At 52.4% G+C, this 13,206-nt stretch overlaps 3 protein-coding genes across 3 annotated transcripts; 1 reads left to right on the plus strand and 2 right to left on the minus strand.

Moving 5' to 3' along the window:
- Positions 1 to 4,587: 4,587 nt before the first annotated feature.
- znfA (putative C2H2 finger domain protein) lies at positions 4,588 to 6,827 on the plus strand (the record flags this gene model as incomplete). The annotated part of the gene is made up of 3 exons (XM_058472432.1): positions 4,588 to 5,045; positions 5,132 to 6,259; positions 6,335 to 6,827. 3 exons carry the CDS (start codon positions 4,588 to 4,590, stop codon positions 6,825 to 6,827), a joined length of 2,079 nt encoding a protein of 692 aa, XP_058331435.1.
- A 659-nt stretch (positions 6,828 to 7,486) lies between these two features.
- On the minus strand, positions 7,487 to 9,280 carry N7468_003136 (Zn(II)2Cys6 transcription factor; the record flags this gene model as incomplete). The annotated part of the gene is made up of 6 exons (XM_058472433.1): positions 7,487 to 7,569; positions 7,625 to 7,923; positions 7,972 to 8,228; positions 8,283 to 8,337; positions 8,460 to 9,137; positions 9,195 to 9,280. The coding sequence occupies 6 exons, from the start codon at positions 9,278 to 9,280 to the stop codon at positions 7,487 to 7,489; spliced, it is 1,458 nt and encodes a 485-aa protein (XP_058331436.1).
- A 373-nt stretch (positions 9,281 to 9,653) lies between these two features.
- On the minus strand, positions 9,654 to 13,038 carry N7468_003137 (uncharacterized protein; the record flags this gene model as incomplete). Its single annotated transcript, XM_058472434.1, has 6 exons — positions 9,654 to 10,338; positions 10,383 to 11,765; positions 11,815 to 11,890; positions 11,942 to 12,178; positions 12,252 to 12,648; positions 12,736 to 13,038. 6 exons carry the CDS (start codon positions 13,036 to 13,038, stop codon positions 9,654 to 9,656), a joined length of 3,081 nt encoding a protein of 1,026 aa, XP_058331437.1.
- Between the last annotated feature and the right edge of the window lie 168 nt (positions 13,039 to 13,206).

Genomic DNA, 13,206 nt, shown 5'->3' on the forward strand with positions numbered 1-13,206 from the left:
TCTCTGGGCCGGCAGAATACGCTCTGGCAAACGGTTGGCTAAATCAGTCAAAATTACCGCTTTAGGCATGTAGGGCAAGGGGTTTGCCATGCACGTGATATACATCCAAGGTCTGTCTGCTCAAAGTTGGCCTTAGGCCACTAAGTCGTTCTTCCCCGCGTAACTCAAATCCAAACGCAAAACCTGCAGTCTTTTACGGACTCGATGCGCGAGGCAACCTTCCCACACAGACAACCTCTGCCCGTCTCCTAGAATAGCCCAAAATTATCATAATCACGGTCGGAGTGAGACTCCCCACTTGCAACTCATACCATGCGTCGCATATTCCAGACATACAGAAGCCGGAACCTGAAAGCTCATCACACAAGCGAGATCATGCGTAAGGAGGTCAGTTGAGCCTGTGAGGTATGATTGGCTCAAACTGTCCCAGTTAGCGCTCCAATAAGCCGCCAGACCCAATGCAGAATATCACTTACGGTGGCTGGCTTTGATTCCGGGAATCAGACGCTCTGTTGCCACCGTGTGCCCCCGCGCAACGTAACCTACCCTTCCTTTTCCTGTACTCAAGCGCCATTCATGGATGGGTCCCGGGCAGGAAATCTTGTTTGAGTCGGTCGTGTCGAAAGCCCCAGTCAGGCGGTTCATGCCGCGTTGGTGGGGCTTCAATAGTATCTCCAACTAACTTCCATCCTCCACTCATGTGCATCCTAAAGCCGATTCGCCTCACCGCGTGTTAAAGGTCGACGCGCAGGAATCCCTTACCATGGATTTGGTCCTGCTAGACTGAGCGGCTCTTTCCCAGGTCCGCCGTCGAGCAGTTTTGGTATGACGTCTATGCGTACGTACAGGTGATACATCGCTATTGTACTCCTTTCAGGGCGCCCGAGAGACTTCGGTTTAGTAAACTCGGATGTGCCCTGAGTGTAGGTATGATGGTCCTCTCTAGAGGCTGCGAGGTCTCAAGCTGCAAAATGCTCCCGACTTTGAGCCCGTACATACTAGTACCACCACGCTTACCAGCAGCTGAGCCTCGGTCCGGTGTGGTGATCTAGGCATCAAGAATTTGCGTCGATATTAATGACCACTGGACGGGGTCATTAGCCTTAACATGTCTATAGATGCTACTGTATACTGGGATGGCCGGTCTGTCATAGGGCCATGGCACCTAGCTCCCCTACTATCTGGCATAACATTTCATTGAGCCTTTGAGTAGAAGTCAATAGAGTGTACGCATAAGTTACTTCGAAAGTCGCTGCGTACAAATATGCCACACGATAATTCGACGCTAGACTTGGAAGAAGTCAGACGATCTGATATTTGGCGCCACCGGTGGGTAAAGTGGATGATGTATGGGTTGGACGATAGGGCTGCCAAGGCCGAGGGCATGCAGCGTATGAAGTGAAATCTGAAGGGTTGCTCGGCAGAAGGAGCACCTTGAAGTTGCCCAGTGAAGGTCCCATGGATTAGTGATATGTGCAACGCATAGACTCAGGCTCCATTAGGGTCTCCGAAAGATAGATCTGCGATCTCATTGAACGGAACATTGAGAAAAGATCAAGAACCAAGGAACGCAACCTGAAAAAACAAGAAGCACGCCAAATCTCATTCTTGCAGCTGGTGTGGAGAACAACCGCCTGAGTCAGCAGTGCTTGTTGGACCCGTGGACCCGTGGACCTTGGAAAACGAATCTGAAGTCGGGGAGAACAGCAGTACAGTAACCCTTGGGCGGGGTTGGCCTGGGCGCCTATTGGGCGGCTCTCTTGTCCAACTTCGCCTTTGCGCGTATGAGCGTCCGAGGCACACAATGAGTGCGTTGTGCTAGAAGACGTGGGCAGAGACAACCCCCCCGAATGACAGCGGGCCATGAGTGTGGCAGTGCATGCAAGACGGGGCACCAAGTGGGGAATTTAAGGAAATCAGTGGGTCGCAACGACTCAGCACTGTCCGCTCATCTGGCTTCATTTCGAGGCAAGGGAAAAGAACGCATTCTTGCTGGCCGTGGGGTCCCAGGAACCAACAAGAATTCCTCTCCGTACAACTTCCACATTCGCAGGTTTCAGCCCTGAATCCTCGCCGATAAGGCCGGTTTAACACCCTACAAGGCCACGACCTCCGACAGGATTCCCGGCTTTAGCGTGTTGTCCGGTCGATATAAGCCTGGTGCCAAGACATTACCGCTTGTTCGCATCGCTATTGCTGAACGTGATCATGGAACACTGGATCCACTGGGCTGGCTAGGACTGTCAGCACTATGGCCGCCTTGCTACCATGGTTCTGCTTTGGGGAAACGTGTGGCTACCCGTTCCAAAGTATTAGCCTCTTTTACTTGCTGGCAGATGAACTCTATTTGCATGCGACATCTTACCTTATGGAGGGCCTTCTTTGCCTATTCACGATGATCAGTATGGAGACGGGTGGCGCCATGACTCGGACGAGGCGCCCAGCGTCTGTGTCCGCACACCAGAGACTTTCATTTTGTAATCACGAGAATGAAAAGGGAAAAAAAACAAGAAAAAAAAAAACAACAACCAAAGAATAGAATGACATAGCGGCTCGTATATTAGATAGGATCGACATTTTCTTGGTCACAGAACGGAGAGAGAACGTGGCTTTGTGTACGGAGTACTAACTGTGTATGTCAGGCCTAATGCCCCCTCCCCATTTACGGGGACCAAATCACGTCTGGTAACGGGAACAAGGTTGGGGCCACGCATCGAACAGCCACCCACCCCCCTACGGAGTACTATTTCGCCTTTCCTTTCTTTTTTTTACTTTGCTTTTTTTCCATTTTGGGATAGTAGGCTCGGGTTCTAGAAGCCTTGGGTGCTTCCTAGGTCCAAGCGTACGCCACCGAACCATGGGAGAAATGGTCTTCACGAGGAAATGTACCTGGTACCAGAAAATAGAAAATCGAGCCCCGTTGAACCCAATAGGGAGCCCAGAGTTTTACTAATACTTAGTAAGGCTGACCAGGGGGTTGGACAGTGTTAGGCATGGCCCCGAGTTTAAAGCCAGCCTTGTGCACTAGCGGCATCGGTTTACAGTAGGGCTAGGATTCATTGCCAACGTGGCCAGCTACGCCTGTCGGCACCAGGGTGGCGCCTACCGAAACAGGGGGATACTGCTAGAGTCGAAAGGAGACCACCATGAGAATAGAAGCACTAAAGTACGCAGTAGAGCGCGCCATAGAGGAGAGAAAGACATGAACAAACATCTCCGGTATTCCGAACTATAGGGTAAAAATACGGCCGTACAGTACATATACACGAGTATACGGCCACCCACGTCAGTGTATCATCCGAATTGCAGGTTAAGCCCGGAACCCAAAGAGCGAAAGAATTTCTATTTCTTAATTTCGCCTTTTTTTCGATTTTATTTTTTCTCTTTAGATTCCAGAACCAGAATTTCCCAAGCTTTTACCCTTTCCCTCCACTTTTCGACAACCCCCCTCTTCTCTTCTTGGCTCAGCTCGGTGAGGATGAGATCACCATTGCCTCCCATTTGATCTTAACTTCTTCCCCCCACCCCCGGCCCAATCGCCCTTTCAGCACAGCCCCAACCTTTCCCAAGTCAATTCTCGCCGAGGGGTGTCTCTTCTCTCAGATTCCCCGGACCTGATTAGTGCGAGTCCCTCAGCCCTTTCCAGCCTTGCCATTCTGTCTCGAGAACGGCCAGGACCAATTGTTCAGCCAGTAGCGGGAGGCCCGAAGAGAATAAGAGGGTCCCTTTCGCGACGGAGTATACTCGCGCTTCTTGCATCTTGTCGCATAGCTGACCTTGCCCTTTTCTCCCTACTTTTTTCTTTTTCTTTTTTTTTTTTTAATTTGATTTCCCCAATCCCCAATTTGCATTTTCCATTTTCCACTTCTGTACTGCCATGTTACCGTATTCTCATATTCCAACTTCTCTGCTTTCCTGATCTTGCTCCTACTTCTTCCCGCCCTCTCTTGTTCTCCCCCAAACTCGGACAATTCGAATTGCCGCGCAATTTCCAATCCCGGAGTGAACAGCGTCCGAGAGAGTATGTGCGATTAAAATCCACTTGAGCCATTGGTTGGTTTCTATGGGACAGAGGCGGCTTCTCCCGGGCTGTGCGTGTCACTACTGCGGCAAACGTTTCATCCCATGAGGCGAATCGCCGAACCAGGGTTTTGCAGCTGTAGGCGTTTCCCTCAGCCCTATTTGGTTCTCAATATCGCCCAGTCTGACTCGTTCTTAGTATCACCTTCAGCCGCATGAAATCTCCCACCCCGTCGCCCCCTCGACTCGCATCGACCCCTCGCTTCATTCGCGCTTGCCGCGCTGTATAGAAGCTGGGTCTTCTTTCGCAAGCATCGAAAGCGGGGTGAGGCTAGTGAACGGTGTGTTGGGGAATCTGAGCCTGGTTTCACGACATTTGTATTCAACTGGTTTGGGGTTGCGACACCAGATCTTGATTTGATCTGCTGGTTTTCCTCTTTTTTTTTCCTTCTCCCTTGCGATCCTCCTTCCTTTTTATTTTGGCCTGTGGAATTTCGACCTGGGATTATCTGTTGACGGCACCTTGGTTAATGGGATCACATCGGCTATCGTCGCCCGCGTTCTAGAATGGACCCGAGACATACATCCGCCTCAAGCTTCTACGAGTACGAATATCGCCACCATTCGTCCGCAATCCCCATGACTATGTCCGATTCACCTTTCTCCCACGGCCCATTACCCATACCGTCTCGATCTGCCATGCATACTGTGCCTCCTCCTTTACCACCGCCCCCAAGGATTCGGGACCTCGAAAATGGATATGATGCTGGATGGCTTCACGCGAATTCAGGCAGACCGCATACTGTGCTTCCTCCCATAAACCCGAATTCGAGCCTATTTGGGGGCCATCGTCGACCCGATTCGACACCGCGGAGCGACCGCATGGTGGTGGACGAACTAGAAGGACGGCAAAGTGGGCCCCCGGTGTCACGCAGTCCAGAGGCCCAGATCAAGATTGAGCCGCCACCACCAACTGACGATGGGTTTCCTAATTCAATGGCGGTCAATTCTCCCTCAGATCAGATGTAGGTGCCCATGGGAAAGCATAGATGCAGACTTGGAACTGCTTGAATTGTCTTTTATTTGGATCCGAAACTAACAGTCTCCGCAGACTGAAGGGTGAACGGAATTTTTCATTACAGAGTGTCAAAGATTCCTCGAACGCGTATGACCAACATTTACTGAACAAGATTGGGAACTCATTATCTCCCGGGGCTGCTGCCAGTATCGGATCGGATAATCGGTCTCCGATTCCGTCATTGATCGTCCCATCGCGGCCTCCTAGTAATATGCCCTCTCCAGGCCCATCAGAAGGATCTACGCTTGATGTGAAATGGCACAATAGCCCGCAGTCTGGAGGGGTATCTCCTCGATCGAAGATTGGTTGGAAGGAGTATATTGAAGGCCGCAGCCCCAGCGTCGAAAGCAGCGCGCCTTCAGTGGCTTTGGATTACGAGTACATGCGCGATAGCGTGGGTCGCAAGCGATATCACGGAACCAGTGCATCTCGTGAAGGAAGTATCAGCCTTCCAAGTCGTTCCAATCGAGGAAGCTACGACCAGGGCGTATTCTCGGACATCGAGGTTGATTTGCCCTCGGACGAACTGGCGCCACGATTATATCTGGACGAGCCGGCACGACCCAGGCAATTTATTATTCGCGAACCAACTCCGCCATTCGAAAGCTCGAGGCAGGGAATGAAACGGAGAGCTTCATCCCCGCCGCGCGAGCCAATAAACGACGACCGGCATACCCTGCACGTCACAACAAGCAATGGCGATTTATCTCAGCGGAGGACCACGGGGCAGCCCTTCACGAACAGCCTCACAGTGAACAGCACTGGACCTAGCAGTCACCGAGCCCTGTCCGCGGCCTCATCCTTGAGTATTAGAACTTCAGGCTCATACTCTTCTACGCTTTCAATCGGAGGTAGCAGTATGACTAGCCTTTCGCCTTACGACCGACCATCTCCCGGCGGTCTTTCACCAAGCTCGGATCTTGATACATTTCACGAGAAGTCCATCTTAAACCCCAGCCCTCCAATGGCATCTATTCCATCCCTTCCACGTGTGTTGGGCGCTAGCTCTCTTGAACCTCCGCTCACTGGTGCCACCGGCAAAGTGTCCATGCCACCTATGCTGAATGCTTCCCAACCTGTCGGACCCAAGCTCGTCGGGCTCTATATATGCGATTGCTGTCCCAAAAAACCAAAGAAGTTCGACAATCCGGACGATTTAAGGTATATCTCTCTATCTCCGATTTAATATTCCTCCTCATCTTCTAACATTCCCCAAGAGCCCACGAGATGGAAAAGCAATACTCCTGCCAATACTGCAACAACCGCTTCAAGAACAAAAACGAAGCCGAGCGCCACCAAAACTCCCTCCATCTCCGCCGTCACTCCTGGTCTTGCGCCGCCCTCCCCAACTTCCAAGCCGCCTTCCACGGCTCCGCCTCCTCAAACTACCAAACTGCCGCAGGACCCTCGCATGACTCCTGCGGGTACTGCGGGGGAAGAATTCCCCAATTTCCCTCAACCAGACTGGGACCGCCGGTTCGAGCATCTGACTACGGTGCACAAGTTCGGCGAGTGCAACAACGCCAAGAAGTTCTTTCGAGCCGATCATTTCCGGCAGCATTTGAAGCACAGCCACGCGGGAACTAGCGGGAAATGGACTAATATCCTTGAGAACGCTTGCATGAAAGAGGAGCAGCCGCCCGAGCCGAGAGACAAGATTTCTGGCTCGGGTGCTGGCTCTGGGTCTTTAGTCTCGAATTCTATCGAGGAGGTCATGAGTGAACAATGATCGCCTATGCGTCTGATAACAAAGCCCCCCTTCCGATCCGGGGGCAACATGTGTCAGACTGAGTACATCTAATCAGACTAAAGCCATTTCTGGCTGGCTTAGCCACCAGCTCGAGCTCGGGGGCCCTCGCAGCTCCCGAGAAAGCACATCGCCTCTCGTACAATGAACGTGGAGAGCGACCGTGTCTCCGCAGCGGCTTCGCTCCATCCAAAATGCATATTATGGGTTTTAAAAAAGTGCTATGTCCTTAAAAGGGTTTTCATGAAGCACTGTATGTCACGACGTGAAACGACCTTTGTCAATTTTTAGCCTAGGTTTGTCTCGAGCGAGACAGCAATGGGGGGGGTACGAAGGAGTTGGGGTTCGGTACAGCCTTTGTATACTGGTGCGTTCATTCACTGGGCGAACCAGTTATTCTTCATGGCTCGGAGTCTTGTTTTACTTCATGGTGTCGGTTCTGGCTTGGAGATCGAGATCTCCTTTTGACTCTCATACATAACCATTCCTCCACTTCTTGTATATACACATGCGTACCAGAATTTAGATCGCAGCCGGTATTTACCGTTGCGCTTTCAATCGTGCTTTTGTCAGTAGAGCTTGGAACACTGCTGTCGATCGTGAGTCAACCTGTACTCGTCGATATGCCAAATATCAACTCTTCATGACTTCGTTAGCTCTGCAGTTATTGCATCATCCGGTGCAGGACATCCTTGCTCCACATTCAGAAGCACAGCATAAACCTCTGGTCCGTATATCAGCTATAATCACAAAATCCAACGCTAGGATGCCAGTCATACCAGCAAGTTTCCACTTATTCCCAAGGGCTTCCATGCCTTTCCTCATGATATTCAACGCCTCCAGGCTCTCATGGTGGCCATCAAGTTGATACCGATCGTAGAAATACTTCAAAACCCGGAATCCCCACGCTAAGAGAAACGGGGATGCTCTCTGCGCACTGGTCAAATCCCCACTGAGATAGATCTCCGTCAGGTCGCGACAAGTATGGGCCGAAATACTCATGGGATGCGCCAGGTCGTACACATTTCTATACTCAGCATCCCTTGGATCGTCATAGGAATAAAGCATGAAAATCGCACTGTACCCGATTAGCACGAGCCGGACTGTGGGTTACTAACAAGATTACCTATTGAGAGTGCTACGCGCAACACTCACCGAGACGAGGGTCGTTTGCAGTTCGACTTCGAGCACGTTGGCCAACGCCTTGATCGTGCGGTACAGCTGTGTTCGTCTTGAGGGCAGGACTTCGTGGCCTGCATGGCGGTCTGACAGGAGTTGGACGACGCGGCCGACGAGGAACGCTGCGTGGACAAGGAGTCGAAATGTGCCCATATTGGAACTGGCGGGGGAGAGGAGTGTTAGATACGAGCACTGTAGTGGATGCTGTTATCTGTTAGTCCTCTTCTGCCTTTCGCAACGAGGAGCTGCATGCCGTACCTCTTGCTTCCAGGAGAGGTCGTCCGAAAGGGAGCATCTCATCCTCGCTGGGCTCCTTCAACAACAACGGACGAAGTGGACAACCAAGGCCCATGATTCTTTTGCGAAATAGTCAGACGTAATCCCCGGATCAACAACAGCACCCCGAAAAAAAAAAAAGGAGAGACTTCGACTCACCGATCCATCACATATACGAACCACCAAAGCCGCCTCCGCACCTCTCCACTCATCCAATCTCGCGAATACTCCTGTTCGGACCCCGTGTTGATATCCAGCGCCGCAAGATACCGAGCACAGCTCCCCAGCGTCGTATAAGCCGAGGGGTACACCCCATGCCCATGCTCATAAATCAGCAGCAACAGCAGCGCCTGTAAAAGCCGAATAGACAGCGTCCAATAGATCTCCGCGCTCACAAAATTCGACTTCACAGCCAAATAAGCCCGGTTCACCGGCTGGCCGCCAGGCACGGGCTCCGTATTCAGTCGGATGCACGCCAGCAGAAGCACATCCTCCCCAGCCATCTGGCCCTTCTCACCCAGAAGCCTCGTCTGGAGCTCCTGGAGCGGGATAAACGGAACCCACGGATCAACCGTCCGTATAAACTCTGCAATCAGCCACCGCCGCTCCTCGATCCCACTGCCAAACACATAGTCCAGCACTTCCGGCCCGACAGCCGTGCTCGGCCACGCAGGAGGGCGAGGGAGAGACTGGCGTGGATAGCCCAGGAACATAGCGGCGTTGTAGCGCACGCGCTGGGTGCCATCGGTCCCGTTGGCTGGGGGCACTAGGGCTACCACCGGCCGAGTCGGCCGGTCAGGGTGCCCGTCGATGCGGTATTCGCAGCGATTGCGCATCCTGGGAAGGAGAAATGAGCGATGCGCTTGAATCCTTTAAGGGAGACCCCGGACTTACCGCAGACAATAAGAGCAGACGGGGTAGGCGCGGTCGCATTTCTTCTTGCGGGCTCGGCAGTTCTTGCACGCGAGAGGCGGTTTCATGGGGGTGTTAAGCGTGGTGTAGGATCTGAGACTCTTGGTTTTGTTTCGATGATAGAGTTGCCTAAAACTCCTCGCGGGGTCCAGCCGGTGCTCTAAAGAGGCGATGTCTGTATCTTTGGGGCTGGGATTTCACAAGGAATTGGGGTTGGCATTTTGCCGATCGAAAAGATCTCAGCTTCGATCTACGCCCCCCCACCTGAAGTAACTCGAGGACTTTGGGAAGGGAGGGCACGTCGTACAGAAAGTAAAAATACTCGAATGTGGCTTGATGTAGGGCCGAATGCATGTTCTAGGCTATTATGAAGGCTTTCTTCTGGTATTTCTTTAATTCAATATACATAAGACTACTGAAACAAGAAGTGGAGTTCCTACACTAAAACGCCCATTGCCGACACCACGCCTCCGTCATCTTCGCATCAATAGGACCCAAGTGATCCAGGGTCTTGCTCACACCCCTCGTCTTAGCTGTAGCAAAGCCCTCGGATTGAGGAGTATCCGCAAGCCCCTTATAAGTATCCAAAAGCTTCACGGCCGGAATCTCGACCCCGTCAGCCGGAGCCTCTTCGACGGCACGAACCCAGGTCTTGAAGTCCACAATCTCAAGCTTGCGCCCTTGCTTCTCGTAGAAGCCCGCCACAGCCGGAACAAGTTCATTCCATTGCACATGCGCCGGGTTGACAATATGGAAGTGTCCCGTAATATCCTTCGGCGCTTGCTCAGCCAACACCCCCGAAATCTCCAAAATGACGCTCGCAACATCTTCAACAGGGACCCAGTCAACTGTCGAGTAAGCTCCGAGGTCACGCGGCAATTTGCCGAGTCCCAAGGACGAAGAAATGATTGTAGGAAGCCATTCGTGTCGGTTCCAAGCTCCTTTCTCCGCGCGCGGGCCGGAGATCTGGCCTACGCGGATGATGGCGGTGGGAACGCCGAGGTGTTCGGTGGCTTGCTGCAGAATCAAATCGCCAACCAGCTTCGACTGTCCGTATCCGGTCGAGGCGAGTGCGAAGTCGGGGAGTGAGGACTCGGGAACGGGCCCGGGCCGGGCCAGAGGTCCGCTGAGCCAATGGAAGAGATAAAGGCGATGGGGATACGTTTGGACGCATGGAAAGAGAATTGTGCGAGATTGCGGACGCCAGCGATGCTGGGAGCAAAAGACTCGACGGAGAGGTTGAAATTGACGGGCCAGGCGTTGTGGATGATGCGGTCTACGGTGGACAGTAGTTGTTTGTAGAGAGCGGGTTCCAGGCCAATGTTCGGCTGGGAGAGATCGGCTTGGAGAAATACGGCCTTGGAGAAATCTGTGCTGAGGCCACGCTCTTCGCTGGCTCGGAACTGTCTCTGGCGGCCATCAGCACCTCGGTTGAGGCAGATTACCTTTGCGACGGAGTCGCTGGTTTGGAGTTGGTCGAGAAGGTATGAGCCAAGGCTGCCGGTGGAGCCAGTGAGGATGACTGTTTGGCCCCTGTTGTTGGGGGCTGGCTTTTCAGGGATATGAGGAACCGGACCGATGCTGTATTCTTCCAAGACTCTTTGCGACTCTTTCACTCCGTTAGTGGCGCCGTTGGTGGGTTCATTCTGCGAGGTCTGGGCGAGGAGGTATGCGGCAAGCTTCTCGGGAGTGGAGTTGGCGTAGATAGCTCGAGTAGCCACCTTCGTGCGGTCTGAAGGAACACCGGCTTGTCGCAGTCCGTCGCTTATAAGCTTGGCTAAATTGATGATTCCAAGAGAGTCGATACCAGCACCGAAGAAGTCCGTATCTGCCTCAATATCTTCAACATCGAGAGCCGTCGTAATTAGCTTCTTGAGGGAATCAGTCAGTGCTTCCTTGCTAGCCAGGGAAAGCTCCACCGCTGCACTTTTTTTGCTATCATCGTATAAGGCATCGATCTCGTCCTTGTAGAGCTTCAAGAAGGCACCACGCTGGAGCGAGCCCTTTGCCGAAGACGGGATGGGCTTTTTGGGGTTGGAAAGCGCCACAAGGTGTTTCGCAATACGTCCATGGGCCACAGTCTGTTGATTAACCTTCTCGATGGTAGGCCAGATATCTTCGATCAGCTCTCGAGCAGCGGCTTCATCTTCGGGTTGTTCCAGGGGGTCCAGGAAGATAGCCGCTTGGAATTTACCCTGGCCGACCACAACAGCACGCTTGAGGGCTGGGTGCGCGCTGATGGTTTGTTCAATTGTGACCGGATTTAGCTTCTCACCGTTGGAGAAAGCGATCACGTCATCTGCACGTCCAACGTGCATCCAGTGGTGGGCTTTGGTCGGATGGGGCTTGTACAGATCATTTGTATGGTACTCCGCTAAATCGGGGAAGGTATAGAAGATACCCTGCATGCCGGGCTTCTTGTCGCGACGCACAATAACTTGCTCGAAAGCCTCGTCGACAGGACGGTAGTCTGTGCCGAAAGTTTTGTCATCGAAGATGAAATATCGCCAGTCTTTCAGGTCCAACTGGGCGTAGATTGGGTATATCCCATATCTACGGATTGTCAGCTTGTTGAGTCATCGCTGTAGTAGATTTGACTTACTCGGTAGTTGAAATCACGTTGAAAATCGGGACTCCTGCCTTGACCAGTTTATCTCCAGCTTCAGACGCCATGCCACCTACACCAAAGAGTCAGCCTAAGCTGACAAAGTAGAGAAGGGAAACCTTACCGCCACCAAAGACGACACATTTCATAGCCTTCAGAACCTCCGTGTCAGCGTCTTCGTGGCTCATCTCCTCCAAAACCGAAGGAGCTATAACAATGCCGTCGGCGCGGGCGTGCTTGATGAGCGACACAATCGAGTCGGGTGTCATTGCCAAGTCTGTGCATGGGAGGACCATAGGTTTTCCATAGTAGATCGAAATACTAATGAAAAGGTAAAGACCAAGGGCATGGAATAAGGGCGCTGGATATAGTTAGCTACTGGTACCATGTAGGAAACAGCTTGTGAAAAGCTTTTGAGAAAGGAATAAGCTCACTTGTACAGAGTAGCCGATCTGACACATTAGCAAAATGGCATACGATATGGGGATAGCCGTCGAATTCCGGCCGCAAATGATATCCATCAGCCACCGCAAGACTACCATGGCGACAGATGATCGGTTTTGGAATCCCAGTACTTCCACTCGTATGAAGCACGAAAGCAGGCTTGTCTTCAATCTCATCGGAGGGCTTCTGGAACGGGAAAGCAGGAACCGGTTCGGGAGAAAAGATCTCGCTGATGCTGCCCACCAATGAAGTTTTCATCGAGCGCGATGACAGCCAGGACTGCACCGCTTGGGTGTATTCTGGGGTATGCAGCACCCAATTACAGTTCGTCGCTTCGAACAGCGATAGCTGACTCTCTAGGTTGTTCCGCGGTGAAATAAATAAAGCCTGTTATGTAGATTCCTCCCGTTAAACCCAATTCGATGCATGATCGCCCCCCCCCCCCCCCAGCGTGAGAGACTCCGTGGAACATACCTTGTACCCCGCTTTTATCGTCGCGGCCATTGTAACCAGGTAGCGAACGTCACTTGGGCCGATGTAAGCGATGGTGGGATACTCGCCCTCTTTAGCGGGGCCAACTGTGCTGACAATCCAATGCGCGTAGCGGTTGATGGCATTGGCGAAGTCCCTGAAGCTCACATCCTGCCAACCTTGGGTGGGATCGGAATTGGAGCGCGGGATAGAGATGACAGTGCGCGAGGGCTCGGTCGCAGCGTATTCATCGATTAGGTCCACGCAGTTGCGCTTCCCGTAGGAAACCGGCGTGAGGGAGCCCATGATCTTTAGTAGTGATGGAATGAGGCTGAGATGGATGTTTTTGGACGACAGTGATGAACCTTGTGGCTGCCTTTCCTGATTCAAGACCCCGTGGATTTCTAGATCCCCTTTATACTCTATTTCCTGCAATCAAGACAATGCCGAGTTCCGCCCGATGGGGGAGGATGA

This window comes from Penicillium chermesinum (assembly GCF_028974085.1).
Source record: "Penicillium chermesinum strain IBT 19713 chromosome Unknown utg000003l:1.0-5111272.0:1.0-5115320.0, whole genome shotgun sequence".
NCBI lineage: Eukaryota > Fungi > Ascomycota > Eurotiomycetes > Eurotiales > Aspergillaceae > Penicillium > Penicillium chermesinum.